At 41.2% G+C, this 22,344-nt stretch overlaps 2 protein-coding genes and 1 long non-coding RNA gene across 7 annotated transcripts; 2 read left to right on the top strand and 1 right to left on the bottom strand.

The window, feature by feature from the left end:
* Nucleotides 1-1,767: 1,767 nt before the first annotated feature.
* Nucleotides 1,768-12,451, bottom strand: si:ch211-167b20.8 (protein phosphatase 1 regulatory subunit 3A). 4 transcript variants are annotated; one of them, XM_035656460.1, is made up of 5 exons: nt 11,368-12,451; nt 7,997-8,043; nt 7,123-7,208; nt 6,766-6,792; nt 3,568-3,705 (listed from the first exon to the last, which is right to left on the bottom strand). In XM_035656460.1, the coding sequence occupies exons 1-4, from the start codon at nt 12,228-12,230 to the stop codon at nt 6,766-6,768; spliced, it is 1,023 nt and encodes a 340-aa protein (XP_035512353.1). In that variant the 5' UTR covers nt 12,231-12,451; the 3' UTR covers nt 3,568-3,705. The 4 variants fall into 4 exon arrangements, with proteins under 4 accessions (XP_035512351.1, XP_035512352.1, XP_035512353.1 ...); XM_035656461.1 differs by having other exon boundaries at nt 7,123-7,205; nt 11,368-12,449; XM_035656458.1 differs by lacking the exon at nt 6,766-6,792 and having other exon boundaries at nt 1,768-3,705.
* A 255-nt stretch (nt 12,452-12,706) lies between these two features.
* On the top strand, nt 12,707-17,428 carry tspy (testis specific protein Y-linked). The gene is made up of 5 exons (XM_035656462.1): nt 12,707-14,986; nt 15,093-15,170; nt 15,267-15,378; nt 16,215-16,369; nt 17,314-17,428. Exons 1-5 carry the CDS (start codon nt 14,054-14,056, stop codon nt 17,392-17,394), a joined length of 1,359 nt encoding a protein of 452 aa, XP_035512355.1. The 5' UTR covers nt 12,707-14,053; the 3' UTR covers nt 17,395-17,428.
* A 313-nt stretch (nt 17,429-17,741) lies between these two features.
* LOC118324236 lies at nt 17,742-20,105 on the top strand. Of its 2 annotated transcripts, XR_004796550.1 has the most exons (3): nt 17,742-17,883; nt 18,251-18,298; nt 18,561-20,105. It is a non-coding gene; the product is annotated as an uncharacterized LOC118324236 (long non-coding RNA). The 2 variants fall into 2 exon arrangements; XR_004796549.1 differs by lacking the exon at nt 17,742-17,883 and having other exon boundaries at nt 17,890-18,298.
* Nucleotides 20,106-22,344: the final 2,239 nt, after the last annotated feature.

Here is a 22,344-nt window from a genome sequence, read left to right as displayed (position 1 = left end):
TTACAAAACTCATAATCTCACTGGCTGAGCCACCCTTAAACTCCATGTAAAACACCCAGTAGTCTTATATTGAGTTTAAGTGTTATTTTGGGGGCCATTTTGCATTTATTTGTTACCAGACAGCAGAGACGTGACGGGACATGGAGTGCCCAAGGGGGGCAAGGAGCAGGGACGTCACAATTACATGGTCAGCATCATAGTCCCTAAGGATGCCCTAAAAGTGTTGTGTACAGTATTAATGTACAAACCCAAAACATAATCCGTATGATAGGTAACAATCGAACAACATTACGCTTACAGTAAAAAAAAACAAGCATTTCAGAAAGAGCAATATAGTAAACTGATTAGCATTAACATTTATGCCCTGAAAGCTGATTGCCACTGATAAGATGGCTTGTCGGATAAGCAGCAGGCCTACATTTACTTTTGGTTTAAAGGTAAATGTTGAAAAGATGTCGTTTCATTTCTTTAAAAAAACAAATATGCAAGGTTTTTAAAGGCTTTATTCAATATTAAAAGTGAAGATTTTTTTTAAAATTAATTTCATGATGTGTAGTTTTGTGACCTTGAGGACTGAACTGATTTCTGTCTCAGTCAAACAAACTCAAACAAATGTACTGAACAGTCAAATATGGGCTAAATGATGGCTGTGATGGACCAGATAAAACGAATAAACATCCAGGGACTGTGGGTGATAATTCTTTTGGAATACAATGACATGTTGAAGGAGGGGTATTATGGAAAACAAGATTTGTCTTGTCTTGAGGGATTTTGCTGTCAAAGATGTTATTTAAGTAAAAAGCTGTTTCTTGTGATGAAACAGTTCCATTTGAACAGGCTAAACTTCCCCACTGAGTGAAATCACACTGGGTAAGAAAGAAAAGAAAAAATCCCCCCCTTAAACTGCTGTTTGGTAATAATGTCACAACACCCACAGAACCTTTTTTTTTTAAATCGCTGCTTAACACGGCTTTCTGTGGTGTATTGCTTAAAAAGGCATTAATTATTTCAAAGTAAATGTCTGTGGTGAAATTCACACTGATTATCCTCCTTGGGTCAGTTATAAGTCTGCTTAAATTTTTAATACATTCCACACTCAAGCTATGTGACCATCACACAAATTAATCACTCCCACCCTTTTTCCCCTGCATGAAAGTCCATGAAATGCAAGTGTGCTCTGATTAATAATTTTGTTTTAAGGCCAAATACGTAATCCACATAATCCAAAGCATACCTGACATCCAAGGACGTTTGTGGGTTTGAAGTTAATAAAGTTAATACATGAGATACAGCACCAGGAAAACACTGAAGTGGTTTATATAACTCTTAAAGGCTCAGAGAATAAAGATAATGTATTGAAGATATTGGCGTACCACGACTGTTATCAGAAATAGTCTGTGACATCTCATCATGCGGCATCTGAGGAGGTTTCCCGAGAATTGACAACCTTCAAACACTGATCTCAGTTTATAATGGCCAGTGTGTACTGTACTCTAGCATGACACTGTGACTTCAGTGCAATGCGTGACCTTTGGCTTCTATCTGCAGCTCAGGTTGCTGTCTGTGTATTTCCACTTCAAGCTAAGCTGAATGCGCTCCAGAGACAGAGGCACTAAAGGCTCTGATGTTATTTTTGTGGTGTGTCTGTCAGTCTCTCCGAATTTCCTGCTTCGCACTGCAGTGTCATTACTGTGCATGAAACTGAGATTTTTTCTTTTCTTTTGCAGAGTGGATGAAAAGAAAAAGAAATAAAGATTCATAGCAGGACAGGGTATAAGACCATGTTTAATGGAAATACACTGCAAAAAGCAAACATTTTCATCACTTCAAACATGTCATTCAATGCTTCAGTCTGTCTGTGAGGTTGTCAAACGAGTGCTTTAAAATTCTGTGTTGTGCAACAACAATATGGGTTTACTAGCAAGAATCAACAGGAAGACTTCTGTGCAATAGTGAGGAGACGTTGAGGAGGCCGGTGCTCTTTAATGATAAAATATCTCTTTCACATTTCACACTGGACATTTTTTCACTTGTTTTGTCCCTCAAGTAGCATCTATTTCAAACTGATATTCACAAAAGGTCATCAGTTATTCTTTTTTTTTGGCATTAAGGCAAAATACTTCACACAACCATGTCTTGCTTTTGCATTTTGTAAACAAAATACCATTTGTATAACAAGTCTCCTTAGTATCCAACTATGGTAATGTTTTTTTTGTCCTTTAATAAAGACATAATAAAACATGGAATTCACAAAAGTTAAATTCATGGCAGTGTGGTTAGACAACAACCCTTAGCTACATCAACAATCAAAAAAAACAAAAAAAACAAGTGCATTACAGGACTGATTGAATAAATCAGAATATAACACCACATACACACACATCTCCACATGACAAGAAAGAAGTAATACAGACCACTTACAAAACATCTCTGGTAATATATGCTTCAGTATTAGAGTGATCACAATGTTGTTGTAGAAATGGGAAAACAATCAACTACTTTTCTATTAGTTAACACTTGTTTGACAGAATGCATGAAAATATCATCAGTATTTGTAATTTCCCCTTATATTGGACTTTGGATGGAAATACTCGTAAATTGTACCCAATATGTCTTTCATTAGATGAAAATCTATATTAATCTAAAAAGAAGAAAATCACACAGTGATACACAGCTTCAACAGGAGTGGTTTTTTGTTTGTTTTTTTAACTTGTTGGCTTATTTTGGAATCATGAAAAGGCACTTAAGATCAAAATGGCATAATCACAAACGGCGCAAGACCAAAAGCAGTCCAATTAAGAAGAGTGCACTGGGTTCCTGCAACACTATCGAGAGGGAGACAACTCCACTCAGAAAGACGACGGATGACATCAGATTCCTGTTGACGTTATGCTCAGACTGGAGCTCGGAAACCTCTGACAATGTGTTTGGTAGATTCTCTAATAATGTGTCAGGGGAAATCTGGGGAGCATCAGCAGACTGAGAAGCTAAGTTTTGTCTCACTTCAGTGATACCTGCACTCACTGAGGGGTTCTCTGTGAGTTTGGGTGATGGTGGAGCTTCACCTTCTGCTCCCAGAGACGCCCCACTCTCAGCCACAGGAGACAGGACTGCAGGTTTGCTGCCTTCATGATGTGTTGCAGACATGGTGGAATCTTCTGATATTCCAGCAGCAAGTTCACTCAATCCCACTGCAATGTCTCGCTCAGAACCCTGAGTCACATTGGGAGCAGAGACACACTCAGCAGGCAGTTTAAGACAAGAACGACTGGCTGGGCTGTCGGTCGATCCGTCCTCTCCTGTTGCTGGCAATAGATTCGTCTCTGTGGTTGAAAGATGCACGCATGGGGCCTCTGAGGGAGGGATTTCCTCTGCGCCAGCCTGGGAGCTGTCTGATCTCGGCCTTGACTCTTGTTGTAGAGAAGGAGTTGAAGCAGGCAGCAGTGCAGAGGGACTACTGTCTGTGGGCTGCTCTGACGTTTGGTTGCCTAATTCACAGTGGAGTCTGGGTAAAGGCTGTGACTTATTTGGCTGGACTGATTCGCTGGCACAGAGTACAAAGGATGAATTAGTCTGAAGTGTGGTTTCGGATGACATACAAGGGAATTGTTCACCTGGGGATACAGTGCGAGCGGACAGTGTGCCATCAACAGATGGAAGCTCTTGGTTGGGAGGGACAGAGGGACCAGATGGGTGTACTGCAATCTGTTGAAGTAAAACAGTGAGACAACAGTGACAGCTAGGAGAGGATAAAGACAAAGGGGAAAGATTTGTATTCTACATTTAACATTGCACACAAAGAGAAGAAAAGCATTTTACTGCATACTAATGCTTTTCTGTTAGATGGAACCCATGCTGACATTGTGATTGTGAGAAAAGGCAAACAAAACAAGAACAGCAGTATGATGGGACTGACACTTTAAATGATTGGCAAAAAAGTACATTCTAATGTTCAGATAGAGATAGTCCAAAGATACTTACATACAGCACAAGTGCATCAAAAGGAGAAAAAAATGAGATCAATGCAATTCTTATAATATACTAAATCACTGTAGAAGTAGCTATGACAGGCGTCTTCGGAAGTTCGCAGATTACACTGTTTTGATCAGTTTGCTCCAAACTGGAGAGGCAGATCAGGGGCCAAGTCTTAATGACTTTGTTTAATTGTGCAACAACCACTTCCTGAAGTTAAATGTTCACAAAACTAAAAAAACATGGCCATCGTCAGGAAAACATCCCACTTAACCTTCCCAGCAATAATTAAGGGCTCACTTGTTGAGACGGTTGAGTGCTACAAGTACCTGGGAACAGTGATCGACAAGTTGAACTATGATCTCAACACATCTGCTATCTGCAGAAAGGGCCTGCAGAGACTTCACTAATGGCTTTATTTTATAAACCTGTAAGTCAAATTCTGTTGCAGTATTTTTTGGTATGGGAACCTCACGGTGCAAAACAAGTTGCCAGAAAAATAATTGGCACACAGCATCTTTCTTTAGCAGATATCAGACAAGTTTTGTGAAAGGCACGGTCGATCTTAGCCAGCTCTGATCACCCGCTCTCTGAGGAATTTGTTCTTCTCCCTTCTGGGTGAAGACACAGGTCCCCCGGGGGAAAAAAGCAACAGGTTTAAAATGTGCCTTTGTCCCAATGGCAGTTAATGCGTTTAACTTGCACTGAACATTGACTGCACAGCTCAGCAGCACTTTATCGAGGCTACCATTCCAATGGTTTGATACTTTTAACAAACCAATGCTGTTTGCTGTAACTGTTGTGACTAATGTCCCCTTGTATGTTGTGTTTGTGTTTTTGCCCTTTACTGGAAATCAAATTTCCCCTTGAGGGTCAATAAAGATCTGAACTGAGCTGAACTGAACTAAAGTTTACCCCTATGTACATAATTTCACATAGTGAACTGAGGGGTGGGGAGGTTGTTTGAACTAAAATCATCCCTGAATACACCTTATTTTCATTTTCACTTTTATTTGTATTCAAAAAAGGAAAATAACTAATAATCTAGAAGAGAGAAGTGGCTGTGAAAAAACATCCAAGGTCGAATGAAGATGAAATCAGAACAATATCAAACAAAAAAACAGCACCCAGGAGAACAAGTGCAAGAGCAAGACACATAAAACACAGATAACAGAAGGGCTAAGACAGAGCATGTGTTAGATATAAATGAATATGTTAAGATTATGTTATTCTCATGTTTCCAGACGAAAATCCAGCTGTGACCTGGGATCCTTTCTGAGGGCAAAACATCATTACAACAGCACGGAGTAAACTTACATGTACGATTTTGTATGCTGCAATTTTTGTTATTTGCTTCATAAATTTATGCCAATTACGTCTCAAGTTTCCAGCTTGTCTCAAGAGAGCACTTTGTGTAAATCTCAGAGAAAAGTCTATTAAGAAATGACTTTATAGCTCCACAAAATGAGTAAAAATCTGAAGGGAAACCAAACTTTTGTCCACAACTGAATGCTCAGCAAGTGAACCATTAAGACTGTGGATCCTGGCAATTAAATTGACAACATTTCACTTGAAAATTATTACACAAAACTTTGAGAATTAATTTGTAATGAATGATAAAATTTGAATGTTTAACCCTTAAATTAGAATTAGATTCTGGATGACGTATAAAGTAAGGAAAACATTTACCAATTGGAAGGAGCTGATGTTCATACAGTAGTTGACTGGTTCACCTTTAATTCTGAAGCTCTACCAAAGGGAAACAACATGCATGTGAATACTGATGTAAAACAAACATTAAGATGAGCTGGATGAGAACATGCCTAACAGATATATCAGTAAAAAATTAATACAAGATCACATGTTATCATGTTATGTTGTCTGAGGTTGTTTAATCTGTGTTATGCTGACTGGCTGTAACTTCCTCTTCTTCTGAAATACAGAAGTCTGATATGTTTTATGTATGGAACTGTTCCAAAATCAACTTTTGCTTACCAAAATGCTAATGTAAGACCCCTGGCAATCTTAGTTTTAAGCAGCTTAACAGTCGTCTCTTCCACCATTTTACTGTAACAAAAACCAAGATAAAAAGGGGCCTACATTGTAGCACTGAGCATTGGTGGTGATGCTACATTTAAAGGAATAGTTTGACATTTTGGGACATGCGCTTATTTGTTTCCTTGCCAAGAGTTAAACAAGAAGAGCGATACCGCTGCATTGTCTGCTCATTAAATAGGAAACTATTAGCTTAGTTTAGCATAACAACTGTGAAAGAAGAGGCTCTAGGAAGTCACTGCTCTCAGTCACAAACACAACTTTGGCTGTTAATTAGTAAGCTGCAGAGGTGTGGGTTGGTGTATTTTTTACCATTGGCTAGCTATTTCTCCTGCTTTGCTTCATATTTAACTGACAGATGTGGGAGTAGTATCAATCTTCATCATTTGTTAACTCATGGCAAAAAAACCTTTCCTTTAAGATAGCACTGGGGTCACAGCGATTGTGCAACAGTGTGTGTGGTCTAAAATGAGTTTCGCTGACATTTCAATACAAATAATTCAATATTTACACCATGACAACAGCATTAAGGGTATTACATGATTACACATGGTCTGAACAAATATTAGTGATCTGAATCACTTAAAACTAAAAAGACATGAATTCAAATTAAATGGGGACAAAATCAAAAGGTGCAAAAACATGAACAGCATGCATCATGGTATGACTACAATAAGAAGCTGACCAGGAAAATAGCATACAGTACTCGTGCTACAGCGGTGAGAAGCGAGACGTTACCTAAGTTGTTGCTGAAGCTTCAATGAGCTGTGAACAATATAAACAACCAAGCCATTGATGATGAGATTTAAAAGTTGAACAGAAATGTTTGTTATGTTTTATTAGACACATGACTCGCATAAAGGGATAAAGCACTTAGCCTGCTTACCTGTTAAATGGGAATGTGTCAACAACTGCATGCAAATCAAAATCATTTGAACATAATCCAAAAGCTATTTGCTAAATCTGTGTCCTCTGTTGCCAAGTGCTAATGGACAATTTTGACTTTTGCAGGTCATAGAAAGTTCATGAAGAGGATAACCCTGATGCACCCTCCTGTTGGTTAACAATTTATTCCGTTCTATTTTTCACCCTTACCTCTACGTCAATCTCCGGCTGTATGATGACCGGGCAGACAGCGGTTGGCCTGACAAGTCCTGACTTGGAGGTCCCTGCTTCTTCTGCTGATGTAAAATAGATAATTACACTGTGAGAGTCTAATTAGTCTGAATAGAGACAAAGCAATTATTATTTATTATTATCATTGCCATTTATTGTTGTTATTGTGCTTTTTTACTACTACTTGTGCCATTTATGCAACTGATGTCATTCCATTCTCTACTTTTGTGCCATTCACTTTAATTTGTGCAGCACTTTGGTTGTTTTTAAACTTGCTATGTAGATAAACTTGACTTGACTTATTTAATCAGCATGTTTTATCTACAGTACATAGGCAATTAAAGGAGCAATCCACAGAGGAATACATTTGTGTAATGTCTTCTGTGCCCCAGGTCATATCTTTCTAAAATTTGGAAAGAAAATACTCCTGATGAACTCATCAAGGTCATCTCAAATTTAAGACTTTGATCACAGAAAGGCTGCAGTACGTACTGGAGTCTGAGGGGTTAGAAAGAAGCAGGAGAAGAAGAAGAAGAAAGTCTTATGAAAGACACTACTGAGCTACACTGTGGGAAATGTAGGATGTAGCATTTCTGAAGCTGGATTTATACTGTTAGTACATCTCAGAATCTGTTGCATCCGTTTCTACCTGTCATTTTTTAATCTGTCTCTTGTGAATATGCCAATTTTATGGATGTGCAATACTTGCAGAGTACTGCTTTAAATAAACTCATTCATTCTATATCCTGTGTGATAACCAGCATGCATAATTAGCCTTTATATTCATGTTTAATTATGTCTTCTTTTTATAAGATCAATAGTGACAACAGCTGTCATACTATTCACACTGTACCTTCTTCCTTTTCTTGCTCATCCTCTGAATCAAAATCATCATTCATACTGAAAGAAAAGAGAGACATTTGGGTTATTAAACAATAGAAAAACAAGACAAAACTATTCAGTAGTACACTCTTTAAAACAGACAGCCAAATGTCATATAGATATTTTTTTTCTCCTGTAGTTTCTCGTACATGCTTGGAAGGCTAAACTATATTCAAATGGTTGCAATCTGCAAGATCACCGCCAGATGCCACTAAATCCTGCACACTAGTCCATTAAGACTAATTTTGGGCTATAACGTCAGCTTCTGAATCAGCTGACAAATACCATGGCAATGTCTGAAAAAGGAAGGACACCAATATGGATCCCGAAATTGACTATTAAAATAATATTTAATGTGTAGAAAAACGTACTTAACGAACATTTAAAATGGCAGAAGGAGGAGTTCATACACCATCATCGACACCTGTTCTGGATAATTAGGCGTAATATTTGCTGATGCAGTTCAGCTGGTACTGTGCTGAATTGGCTATTTTAATTGAACATGGCTGAGTATCTCTTTGTACTGTTGTACATTTTGGACAGTTGTGTTTCTGAGCTGCTTAACCAGCACAGTGTTTTAAAGCCAAAAAACCTCAGCGATGACCCATCTCATTATACTTTTTGTTAAAATAGATGGCAAGGTGGGAAAATAACTGAGTAAGATAATTTGTACTGAGGATGAGGGTCACTGAAAAGTGCAAGGATAATATAAGCCAGCAGAGGTCATATTTCTACATTGAAGTTAATGTATCAAATGTAAATGGGGTGAGACAGTAATTATTGGAGGAAACATTGGGCTATTTCAGCTATATTTATATATTTGGATATTCTCAATTACATATAATCCACGTCCCATGTCAGGTGTTTTCACATGTGGTTACATCAGATAAATATTTATAAACTGAAGAGAGAGTTGATCATTAAATCATCTGCAAAATAATAAGGCAGAAATGTTTTCTATAAGAAGGCACTTGAGGCTGGGTGGGATACAACATTGCCAAGAGTCTTGCAGAGGATGCCAAATTAAATAAAGGTCAAGAAGTGTGATGAGCATGTGACAGGAGCTGCACAAATAGAGTTGGGATAACCTGGCAGGCTGTTCATACTCCTTGTGCTTATTGCGCTACCAGTTTTATATCAGCTGGGCTGATTTAAAGTCTGATAAAGATCCGACTAAGATCTTTGCATTATACAAGCCGGCTGATATGAAGTCGTTGATTGCTAAGCTCTGCGCACCCGGTTTATTTGAAGTTTTCAGGCTCTATTATGACAAGAAAATCATCATATCATCAACTATAATTACAAATACACAAGAACTTATTGATTTCCGAAAGAAGCAGACATAAAACTTTTCAGTATGCATTTTGAAGGTTGAAATGTCATGGTTGACATAGCATTCAATGCAGCCCGGGACACATTGCGTTCACACAGCTAAAAGAATGTGGTCACATGCGGCCAAGACCACCTCGGAATGGAATGGAATCTCAGAGTGTCCTCAGTGCATCTTGGGTACATTCACACCTGTACTTAGACCTGTCCACATCACCCAGGGCGCATGTTAATAAAAGGTCTAAACTGGGCCTTACTGTGACCCAAGACACTCAGGCACATGTCTGGTCCAAACCCAAAAATCGAGATCCTGAGTCCAAAAGTGTCAAAAGAAAACATTGCATGGGCAGATCTAAAGACTTAAACATCTATTTTTTTATTCTGCTAGCCCTAATCGAGCCTTATCTGAAGATGCGGCCCCATTTGGCCCGGGTCACGTTGAAAAACTCTACACTGACTCAGCAGCAAGTTGATGCAAAAAAAGATTTAAGACTGAGGTGAAACACAGCAACCTTATCATTTGGTGATCATGTTAGACATTGAAATAGAAAAACAGCATCGTTCCTGCTCTAGTCTCACTATTCACTATCAGCTATATTGCCTTAACGTTTGATATCTATATTTACCTAGGGTGGATACACTTCAGTTAAATATAATCTAAAGCAGAAGTAGGATTTTTCTAACCTACTGCATGTATAATTGATATTAACATACAGTAAGGATGTAGTAAGCAGTAAGTAACTAGTATATACGTCTAGACTTGTTTCATAGTAACCTTCCCTCCCACTGACCGTCTTGTTAAAGTGTTAAAATCCAATTATCAGCGAACTTCAAAGCACCTAATGAATCTATAATGGTTGCTATGGTGGGGGTGCTGGTACAGTTTCTACTCCCCAAACTCCTCCTTTTCAATCAGTGACTCATCCATCCCTAACAACCCATCTGGCCCTGTCCTACTTCTAAATAGCTACAGCGGAGAAGACCTACATGACAGCTACATCAGTTTATACCCTGTTTTCTCCTTTTATGGATGCTTATAAGCTAGGGGAATCTTTCCTGCTGTCTTCTGTCTCCGTCCCTGCACACTTGTGAGATTCATCACACACTTTCATGTTGCTGTAACAATAAAACAGGCATTTAATCTTCCTCTCTGGGATTAGTTGACTTTCATGGAGTAAAAAGCGGGGAAGAAAGGGTTTGTGTGCCAGTCTCCCAACTGCATGGGGCAAAGAAGCCAATCTACTCCACTGAAATTGCTCTGCTCCCCTATGACTCTGACAGAAAAGGTCAGAGGTAAATTTAATGCAGGGAAACGTCAGGCCTGAAAACGACACCTGCCCTTTGCCTATTTTGATCGCCCGCACACACCACTGGATGATTGGCATTCTGAAGGGGGTGTGTACTCTCTCCAAAACTCGTTCTATCCGTCACTGCAGAGCGTAAAGAGCAAAACCAGCCATAAACAAACTCTACGAAGACTTGCTTTGATACTCACACATGAGCTCTCCCTGTGGAACAAACAGTGGGTCTGTGGTTATCAACATCCTGCTTTACTTAAGATTTGACTTCTTATTATGCTGAATGCAGTCTCCGGGCAGAACTACTGAATAAAGCTGAATGCCTGTTGCACAAAACCTCAAAGGGAATTAGTAGGCAACTGGAGCTCTGCAGCTGTTGCACAACCCCACTGTTTGGTGCTTTTGCGACTTTGTTTACATCTCTCTCTTTATATGGTTTGATGGCTAATATGAAACCTGTGCAGAGGTTAGGCTTACATGAGTCTGACAGCTTTTATTATACAGAAATTAGTGTGCCTTTGAGCTTTTTCAGGTTTAGAAGGTTGGACACCTTCAAGCAGATTGAGTTTTACTACGAACAGTGAGCAGATCATCTGCACAGGTCAGAGGTCAAAGGAATTCCAGGCCAAAATATTGCACATATGACCTGTTACATTTGTGTCCTTTGGTTCTAGCTGTGTCTGACAAATGAAAGCACACGTGATCGGAGATTTACCTGTAAGCTTTTGGAGGTTTCAGGATACCTCTCTTTTGCTGCATGTCGATGTTTGTTTGAGCTGAAGCATCTTCATAGGACAGGAGCAGAGTTACCACATAGTTCATAGAGGAGTTATTAGCCCAATAATCGCCATCAGGGGTTTCATAGCGAACTACAAATTCAATGCGGGAGCCGTGTGTCATATAAGGGGGTGCAAAAGACAGCTTGAAGGTGAACTGATCAGTGTCCCCATCATTTGATCCCTGGACATACTCTGCTGGGTGATCAAAGTAAGAAGCCCAGTTGTCCATGGTCGATCTGATATAAACTGCTTTGTGGAAGGAGATGTTCAGGACTCGTATTACCCCACTGAAGGCAAGTGGCTCATTCTCTACTGGAGACATCTGCTCAACCTCCACTTTATTAGTGTGCACAGCCTGCAGCAGGGCACTGTCGCTGGGCGCGTTAAACTCTGGCTGCACACGATAGGTCGGTTCTCGCTCTGACTTTCGATACTTTGCTTCCTCTTCCTCCCACCTCGCACTGTTCTCCTCTTCCTCGTCCGAATCAAAGGCAAGGAATTCCTTCACATCCACCAGATCCCCACCTGTTGTGTCGGCGAATGACACTCTCTTTCCGGCAGACAGCGCCAAGTGGATCCGCATATACTCAGCAGTCTCATCGTAGATGGACGCGCCTCGCTTTCTGGGTACCGGGGAGCATCTCGGGATGAGGTGGACGTCGGTGTCATCGTCTTCATCATCATCATCATTATTATCCTCGTCGTCTATGCGTGACCTACTATCTGCCTCCTCGCCTGCCTTGCCAGATTTAATCGTGGTAAAAAGGCCCTCTTGGCTTGGTATGGTTAAAAAAGACATTTTTGCCGAGGTGTGCACTCATGGAAGCTTTGCGCTGAACAGTAGGCTACATATGGCGTCTCCAAAAAAAAAAAACACTACCAAATACACATGATTTGCGCAGCAGTGGCCGGTGTAGATCCAGCGCTGTCTCTGCGTTACGCACAGAGCCTCCTCAGTCAAAGTGTGGCGTTAAATGTCACCCACGGAAAACGTGTCTTTACTGCCAGCCCTTGTGATAGTGTATCCCCTGGTTTACATGGCTTTATGCATCGCAATTTGGCTGCAGTCGCGGAAGGAGCAGCCTCTAATTATAGCACTGACCTACCGGGTTCTCCATGCCCCAAATGTGTCTTTTAAATTGGTATAATCCTGCGACTCCCCCTTGTTCCGTTTGGTTCGGGCTGGCTAAACGCCCACTACTGGAAATGGGATATATTAAAGTAATATCATATCGGCCGATTGCCAGTCATACTAAGGTATGGCACATTTTTAAACTGATGTATAGACAGCATGAGTGTATTAAAAGGTGGGAATTATTTCAGGATGGAGTTACATCACCGTGGTTAAATGTCCTAAAAGGAAATTTACAAGTAATTCATTTAATTTCTATTGTATGCATGTTTATGTTACAACAAATAACCTGCTGCTAACCAAGGCTATGATTAATAATTTACTTTAGTTTTAGTGCACTTTTAATGCTGTGGTTGTTAGATAATCCCACACATGTGGCCTCATACAATTTACCTTTTTTTGGGGGGTGACCAAATTAATAGGAAGTAGTTTTATTGCCAGAGGTCTATCAGGACCTAACCTCATCCTGATGTTTCTGCCCAAGTGCTGAAGTAACATTTCACAAGTTCATTTAATGGCACTACAAAAACAAAAGTAATTGAAGCACTTCACTAATGATATATAGGCCTATATATAATATATGACCATTTCAAGGAGGTAAAAACAAACCAAGCTGTATAAACCTGATTAGGAGGTTATTATGAGCTCAGTGTCTGTGAATAAACTCATTCCTGCTGCCATATAAACCATCACACAGGGAACTGTTAGACCCACTGACTTCATACAAACCCAAATCCTTGTTTACATCTGGTTTGACACACGTGATTAATTGCAAATGTTCCTACATTTTAATATGCCGTGCTCAAAGGTCAACAAACAGACAGGGACATAAAAGCACTAAAGACGATATTTAATGTATAAACTGTTCAGATATAACTTCACAAACGTATGAACAATATTTTACATTAACTGCCGTTGGATCTCACGACAACCGTCAACCGTTCGCGGCTGCGCAGTACGACCCCCTGCTTCAGATAGATTACCATGTAAACACACACTTGTCGGTGATTGGTGGAGAGGTTTTAGCGCGGCGCTCCGTCAGCCAATCAGAGGATTGTTTTTCTGTCACGTCGGTGCGAGGATAGTAAGCTAACGGATAAAGCAAACATAAACTAATACAAATAACGCGGATTGACGATAAAGGCGATACAGCACGGGCAGGTTTGATTATTTGGACCCAGTCCTGCTTGTTGGACTTTTATTCGTACAACAATGTGGTGCAGCCATCAACGTAACGCAACGTGAGCTAACCAACGTTAGCAGTAGCCCGCTATTTTTTTTTTTTTTTAGCGGAACGCAAAGGCCGCGGAGAAACACGGAGAAGAGCTGCTTCCTCTTCCAGCCCCGCTGACAATGTAGGTTACGTTACGGGTTACAGAATCACAGCGGTCGTATAAGTAGTTCGGTGGCGCAGTCCGGCTCGTTTAAGTTTGTTTTCGTGTCGCTTTGCGGGCTACCTGGCTCGTTAGCTGTCTGGCTATCCAGCTAGCATGAGTGAAGTGACGGACTGCCAGCGGTCCGCTGACTCTGCATCCAGGAAACGGTGTCCATCCCCGGACCACGACGAGGCCAGCACGATCCCCAGCAAGTCCACGAGAGTGAGCGACGCGTCAGACGAGGCGGGGGTTACTCCCTGCAAACACAGCGAGGCTGAGAGTAAAGAAGTCGTGGGCCAGTCGACGGATGCGGGGAGAGACCCAGCTGCAGTGCAGACGGATCCGGGTTCAGACACCTGCACACTACCTGTCAACAACTCCAGTGCTCACGGTGCCGGCAACACGGAGAAAGCACAGTCCTCAGATGCATCGGGAGCTGCTGACACAAAGGGAGGCGCGGAGAAGACAGCGGGGGCAAAGCTGCCTCCCTCAACTCCTCTGGACCAGTCCGACTCAGCAGCCATAGCAGCTGCTGAAGCACTCGCCAGTCTCACAGGAGGAGACGGGGAAGACAGCCAAGAGACTCCTTGCTCTTCTGAAAAGGTTAAACAGGTGAAACCGGGGAGCAAATTCAAACAACGCGGGGGCCACCAGTCTTCCAGAGCCGGCTCTAAAACACAGGCAGCCGCTGCGGACAGCTCCACATCTGTGCACAGCACTGACAAAGAAGATGCAGATGACATGCCAGAAGCGGACGAGGGCGATGAATCCATGTCTGGATCATCCTCCACTCCGAGCTCCTCTTTCCCATCAGACAATGAGGACAATGACGATGGGGAGTGTGCCATCGTGTCAGTTAAGATGGCCCCGGAGATGAGGCAGTCGGTGGCTCTCCTGGCGCAGGTGCAGATGAGACTGGAAGCTCTGGAGAAGAAGAGCGCCCGGCTCCACCAACGGCTGGACCTGAAGATTGGTCGTCAGCGGCGCCCACATCTGGATCAGCGCAGCTCCATCGCCAAAACTATCCCTGGCTTCTGGGTGACAGCTGTATCCTTTAAAAATGAAAGTGTCTCCATTGCTGTGTTGTGTTTTGAGTACTCGAGTTAACACATATTGGGGTTTTTTGTTTTTCCTTTAACTTTTCATGTGCCAGCTGTTGAACCACCCTCATCTCTCAGCTCACATCGACGAGACCGATGAAGATGCTCTTAGTTACATGACAGATCTGGAGGTAGGAAGAGTCGGTGTGTGTGTTCTTACAAAAGCCTGGCTCTGGTTGTGTTCGCCTGGTAGCAACATTGAGACATTCCCCTCGTGTGTTTTTCAGATCGAGTCCTTCAAGAATAATAAACTAGGCTACAGGATCCGTTTCCACTTCAGACGGAACCCGTACTTCCAGAACAACATCATCATGAAAGAGCTGCACCTCGGGTTGAGAGGTAAAAACCAAAAAACCAAACAAAAAAAAAGCATGTGGTGATTGAGTCGAGGCATAGTTGTCACACTACATGCGTACATGCGCGGCGTCTCAGTCAGAAAACGGCAAACCAACCTGAAACGTTACATTTCGACCAGGATACGGTCGTACTTTGGAATAAAAAGAAATAGCAACACGTTCTCTGGAACGACTGCCAAAAAAGGGCTGAAAGTAACGAGTACGTGGCCACAAAACCACGGACGAAAGTTCAACAGACTTGTGAACTTCACACCCGCAATAACCGAACACTGTTGTGACGCTATTGTCGCTGTTTGTGTTCTCTTATACAAGGATACATGGTTGTTTTTATTGTCATTTTCCAAGGCAGGGTTGTGTAATGACATTTAGGTTGGGAAATGGAAAGAAAATGTATACAAAAACTCAAGTCAAAGTCAACAAGTCATAGAAATAAATAGATAAAACTTACATATAATGCTGAGGATGAACAGTCTCACAGCCTGAAGGAAGAAACTCCTTAATTTAATGTATATAAATAAAGAGAGGCAGAATATAACACTTTTTGGTTTGACAGTTGCAGCAAAAATATTGTATTATAATTCTTAAATTGACTGACGGGGGCTGTTGCATCGCATTGGAAGATTTCATCACACAACGTCAAAGCAGCTATTTGTAATATAAAACAGTTCAGAGGAAGAGAGAAATCCTCTTCGTCTCTCCAAGTGACTGATTCCTCTGATTGTACGTAACATCTAGAGCTCAGTATTGATCGTGTTTTGAGGCTACCTAACGGCTGTCAAACTCTGGATCGCCTTCTAACGCTGGCGGCTCATGTTTCAGGGTCTCCCATGTCTTTCTCCAACCCCATCCTGTGGCACCGCGGACAGAACCTGACGGCCCACAGCGAACCCAGGAAGTCGTCGCGTGGGGTCTACCAGACCTTTTTCAGCTGGTTCAGTGACCATAGCAACCCAGGGCAAGATGATGTAGCACAGGTACTGCTGACTGCACCTTCATACTGACCAAGGCTCATGATCGTAGCACAGAGAGATCATTAAAGGGAAACGTTGGTATTTTTTAACCTACGCACTATTTTGCCTTTTTTTCTAAGCGACTAACGGGGATAACAATTATTTTTAAATTGGTCCAGTACTTACCAACCGGCAGCTGTGAAAGGGGTTGCAGTGTAATCCTGAGCAATTGCACACCATCAATGTATGTCCACTTGTTGTTCCCACGGACTCAGATTGTTATAAGTGTCTGACAACATTAAGAAACCCTACAGAGATGCACCTAAGATCAATTTTGTTTAACCAGAGACGGCCGATGTATCGCTCTGTTTGAAGTCACCAGACAAAAGCAGTGATTTTCCCTGAGCGCAGGAGTTGTTGGTCTACCGCTGCCTCGATTACGTAGTTTGTTTGTGTTATTGTGAGACTTTGTTGATTTAACACGTCAGGTCAAACCCGCTGGCTGCAGCACTCTCGCTCAATACTGCACCAATTTCAAAAATTGTTGTCTCCATTAGTAGCAAGAAAATACGGTCAAGGTTGTAAAATACTAAAGTTTCCCTTTTTAAGATGGCTTGGAATAAACTTTGCCACCTTTTTGAAGATTTGACCCATTTGTTAAAAAGGGGCGCTGCTGCGGTGACTCAGAACTGTGAGCCTGCATCTGTTTTTCAGTGTTTTTACAATAATTCTGTAACATTTCATCCCAGCAGACAACCAATAATCATAACATAATAATAATAATGTGCCAGTTGTGTGCTGGAGGTCTGAATGGTTTAACAAAATGCCATTTCTTCATTTCTTCAACTTTCTTGCCAGTTTAAGTTGAAAAAACTGAATGAATGAAATAATTCAGGGATATGCACACATTCAGAAAAAATAAGTGATTTCTGACCTGAAATGACCTGATGATCTCTGCTGGTGTTTAGATACTGAAGGACGATCTGTACAGAGACCCTCTGAGATACTACCTCACTCCACTCTGGGAACCGAGGGAGAACGGCAGGTAAAAACACATGTGTATTCAATCCACAGATGCATACAGTGGAACGTGTACAAGTCAGTGGACAAACCACTTATTAAGCTATAAATTCTAGAAATATCCTCAGCCCCAGGGCCTTGAAATTATAGTTTATGTGTTTAACAGTTTCCGGAATTTATTCTCTTTTTTCTTTCATGGTGTTAAGACCAGGTGGGATGCATACCGACTGTGCACTGTTAACATAAATGTACGTCTGTGTGTGTCTTTGTGTGTGTGTTGTGCTGTCTTTTGTGGTGGGTGGTGGTGTGGTGTGTCTTTTTTTTGTAGTTGGTTTGGGGCAGCTTTGTTTTGCGGCCAGCAGCAGGTCTGGACAACTGGTAACGGGAGTGATTTTGTGTGGTGATCTCCGACTCAGACGACGAGCCCGGTGAGGAAGCTGGCGAGGCTGAGCAAGGCCACAGCAGGGAGGAGGAAGATGAGGAAGAAGAGGAGGAGGAGGAGAGGGGGCCAAGCGCTGGTCAGTGTTAAAGTAGAACTTTAAAGACAGCTAAAATCCCACCGGTCCACGCGGCTGGTCAGGGTACAGCGACCAGTGATTTACAATTAGTCATGCAGATACACTTTTCACATTAAATTAGACTTTCTGAAGATGTATTTGTATGTTTTGAGCTTATTTTTAGCATATTTTAGGAGAGGATGTCAGCGGATTGCTGTTGTAAAATGATTCTGTGTTTTGAAATCCACAGTGTTTGCTGTTGTTCATGTTGTGAGTGAGAGGCCGAGGGCTTGTTAGCATCAAGTTCACTGGCTTGTGTTATAGCTGTAATAGAAACGTCTGGGTAATACAGGCTAAACTGAATAGACAGGAAATATCTCCTCCTCAGATGAGAGCCCAGAGGAGGAGGATGATGGTGGAGAAATTGTGATTGACGGTAAGACACCACTCTTAACAGCAGTGTTGCAAATTCACCCACTACCACAACAAACAATCAGTGGGGAAGGGGGCGGGGTTCGGGAATCTATTGGGTGGAGGTTCATCTAGTTTTTCATACTTCCTACTTTTTGATTATGCCGCTTTTTATTTTACAACCGGGCTGAGCATTAATGCTTAATTGTGTTTTGGGGGTTTTAATTACAGTCATATTTCATATCAGCATGGATCCCTTGAAATTATAACTGTCTTTCGTCCCGTAGGCTCTGATGACAGCGAGCAGGAAGAGGAGGATGCCTGAAAAGAAGTGAAGAGGAAGACATGGTGTATGTCGATGAAGACGAGTCATCAAGGGACCAGAAACCAGGAAGATGAAGAGGATGCCTAGGTCGGGGCGAGGAGTACCAGAGCAATTTATTGTCATTTTATGCACAGAATATCAGTTTTTGTTGTTTTATACCTAAAAAATACATAGAAACATTTAAAAATCAGGGTTAACTATAATAATAAAGCCAAGGCAGCATGTTTTCCCTCTATTTTATACAGTCGGTACTGTGTATTCTGATGTTCTCTAATTCACTTTTTGCAAAATGTTTTTTTCTAAACCAGTTCTTAGGCATATTATGCCTGTCAGTTCATACAAAGTAGTGTTCCTCCATTTAATGAGGAACGTCATACGACAGCCTACACGCGTGTCGGTGAGATTCTGACTGCCGCTACTTGTCGGCATTAAAATCTGCATTGCAAATTCTTCAAACATATATTGCAGAAAACCTACAGTGGCATTATTAGTGGTCATTTCAAGGCAAAGTTTTGGCTTTTTCTTTTCTTTCTTTTTTTTTTTTAAGAATTGACGTGACAAGACAAACGTGTCAGAAGCTAAATTGATATCATCACAGTACATTTCAGATGCACTCAGTACTGAACCAAAATTTGTTCTCAGGGATGATCATGGTGGTAGTTTTATTGAAAGAACATTACTGATTTTCAGACATTTTCACTCTCTGGTTATTGTTGGCTGTGTATAAGGAAACGTGTACTCTACTGTAGTAAATAGGAACAAATTTTGTTTTAATATGCTACCTGTGTTTCTCCTTCTTCATCTATATGTTCAGTCTTGTTGCACACCAACATCCACCCCTGTAACGATCTGTAAACCATCTCCGATGTTTAAAATCATGGTGTAGTTTGACCAGTGTTTCTGTGGATTCCTACATTTTTGTAACACTCCTACAATAAGTAGCTGAGTTTTGTACTTTCTTTTCTTTAGATTTTAACTTAATTTGCTTTCTAAAACATTTAAGATTTCTTTTCATGTAATGTGTTTTAAGATTTGTGTTATCTTCTTTTTGAAAAGATGATATTTATTATTGTTTTTCTACACGTTCACATCATGGCATGCCGGCGAGCATGAAATGTAAGACAGGATGATTACATTACTTACGAGGCTTTTTCTGTGCACAGTGTCAGTAAATGTTAAAATTCACAGCAACATTATGGGGTGAACTGTAACAAAATTAGTATTTGTATTTGCTTACTTTTCTTAGCAATGACTTGTAAATAATATTTCAGCATTGTCTTTTGGATAAGACAAGTACACGTGTTTGATCCATGGATGAATTTATCAAATAATCTGGAGTTTTTTCCTAAACATGATCAGAAAGTTATATTTTGTGTGCTGTGTTTTATAGAACACTGTAGTTTAAAGATACCTTATTGTTTGTTGCTTTGGTTAATTTTGTTTGCTTAAAGATAAATGTCCACCTTTTGACTCAGACCTAATAAAATAGGCAGTTGTTTCACTTTGCCGTCTGTTGTGGTTTCCATACACAGTCAAATTCTACAACAAAACTACATTTATGTATTTTGTGCATAATTGAACCACAAGATGGCAGTGTGGTTCACATTATCCTCACATCTGTTAGACTTAATTTTGGTTGTAGGTAAATAAAATATATCATATAGCACTTTGATGCCAGTATTTAAGCTTTTAGATGTGCATAAGTGGTAAATAGTTAAATCTTGCTTTCACTCAACTCTCAAGTCCTAAAAACCCCTAATAAAGCTTCCACGTGTGACTTATTTATATGAAACTCACCTCCCTGATATGCTTGGCTGCAACATGTTCTTCTTGAAGAGAAGAATCAAACAAAACCCACTGAGATACAGCTGTTCTTTAATGTATTCCATCTTTGATGTGACGGCAGTGTGTGATATCTGACATTTTGAATGTAGCACTGCAAATAGCCCCGGGCAAGACATTTTTGGACAGGCCCAGACAAAGGAGCAGCAGCGGTGTTGCAATGGTACACTTAAACCCTTGATTCCACTTTTAATGCACAGCTATAAATATTCCACCGGCAAAAACCTGTCCTGCTGTAGGCCCAGCAGCACCCAGGGTATGCAGCCTAGGAGGGCATATACTATTAATACTGATGATGGAAACACATTATACCCCATGAAATGATCCCATGTGAAACACCGTGTTTGCCTCCTCTTTGAAGCAGCTTTATTCAGCCCCCCTCGGAGCACAACATGTTTTTATGACTATGAATTAATAATGTGGTTGGTTCCTACAATATTGATCGTGACAAACTAAGTACAGATTGCTGGGACAACAAAGCCATCCTCGGGCTGCTTTGTGGTCTGAGGGTTGTCTGTGAAGCCTTTGTTATGTGTAGGGTGGCAAAGGCCTAAATGGATTCTCCAGTGTAAACTACACTCCCCTGGGTTGAGCCAGTGTTGCTACTGTACACAAATCATCTTGTCATGCTGCTTCATGTTCTCACGTTTCACAAAGTAGTTCAGCAGAATCTGTTACTCAGACTGATTCACTGTAGACCGAAAAATGAAAAGATAACACACAGCGGCTCATTCTTCATCTGTGTGATTGATGCTGAGAAGGATATTTTCTCCTGCGAAGTGTACAAGAAAAGGGCTTGTGGTGCTCTCTGAGGCACATCTTTAGTGAGTAATCTGATAGGTTGAGGTAAGGCCCCTGAATACCAACTACCTGTGCGTGTGTGTGTTTCTTCACATACACGCACCTAGGCTTGTTTGTGAAAGCTTGCATTCTTTTATGCACTTCCATGCATGCATGCATATTTGCCGAGGCCACACGTCACCTGCATATTTACAGGTTTTCAACAGCCCGGTGCACGTATGCATGATTGTCTGCTTGTCAGCTAATCAAGATAAAGCACAGTATTTGAACTGTGCAGAGGGAAAAACAGAGAGGGGTAAAGAAAAAAAAGAGAATAGAGTGAGTATGATTGAGGGAAATGGATGAGTGCAGTGATAAGCGGAGCTGCCTGGGCCCTGACAGATACACACAGCAGATGGATGACTCTTATCTGGGAGATCACAGAGTGCATACTCACGCCTAGGCCCAGTTACAGAGAGCCACGATCACACCAGACAGATGAATAGGCCTACCCCCCACCAATCGCATTGCACATACAGTACACGCACGCATGCAAAGTGCACGCGCACACCTACACACACAACCACTTGACAGAATGAACAGATTGCAGCGCTTGCGTTACCTTCGTGTCTTTGACATTGAAATTCACCTGGAGTCCGGTGTCTCAAGGATGTGCGCGAAGGAAGGAGAAAGGAAGGGGTGTGGAGAGAGATAAGAGAAATCGTTTTCATTTTAATTGAAGCAGCAGAGCAAATGCATGTGTGTGTGTGTGTGTGTGTGTGTGCATCCTATGTCTATATGCACACACCCTATACATGTATGTTGGTGTACAGAATTGTCTGCCAAAGAGAGAGCCACATGCACTCTATTCTCACTTTTTTTCCCCAGCATAACAATTTTTTTCACACAAGAGGTTATGATGGAGCTGAAGTCACACACACTCAAAACAAAAAAAACATTTTTGCACTTAACCGTTAAGCAGCTATTACCAAAGGTTTCTGCAAGAGTGCTGACAGATTTACCTTTTAAGACACAAGCACTGTACTTTCACTCATCCTCCTCACATCCTCACTATCCTCCTTTTCATGTACAGTAACCCTCCCTCCTCTCTCTCTCTCACACAC

The sequence above is a fragment of the Morone saxatilis genome, unplaced genomic scaffold, assembly GCF_004916995.1.
Source record: "Morone saxatilis isolate NCDOM2014 unplaced genomic scaffold, NCSU_SB_2.0 Contig15, whole genome shotgun sequence".
Lineage (NCBI taxonomy): Eukaryota > Metazoa > Chordata > Actinopteri > Moronidae > Morone > Morone saxatilis.
The sequence above is the reverse complement of the archived record's forward strand: the minus strand, read 5'-3'. Positions and strand labels throughout refer to the sequence as shown.

Excerpts from the sequence above, each read along its gene's own strand:
- si:ch211-167b20.8 (XM_035656458.1), bottom strand. The coding sequence starts at position 12,230 with ATGTCTTTTTTAACCATACCAAGCCAAGAGGGCCTTTTTACCACGATT. Across the intron at positions 8,044-11,367 it reads AAACCTCCAAAAGCTTACAG|TATGAATGATGATTTTGATT; the intron begins GTAAATCTCCGA and ends CTTTTCTTTCAG. Across the intron at positions 7,209-7,996 it reads TGAGCAAGAAAAGGAAGAAG|CAGAAGAAGCAGGGACCTCC; the intron begins GTACAGTGTGAA and ends ATTTTACATCAG.
- tspy (XM_035656462.1), top strand. The coding sequence starts at position 14,054 with ATGAGTGAAGTGACGGACTGCCAGCGGTCCGCTGACTCTGCATCCAGG. Across the intron at positions 14,987-15,092 it reads CTGGCTTCTGGGTGACAGCT|CTGTTGAACCACCCTCATCT; the intron begins GTATCCTTTAAA and ends TTCATGTGCCAG. Across the intron at positions 15,171-15,266 it reads GTTACATGACAGATCTGGAG|ATCGAGTCCTTCAAGAATAA; the intron begins GTAGGAAGAGTC and ends TGTGTTTTTCAG.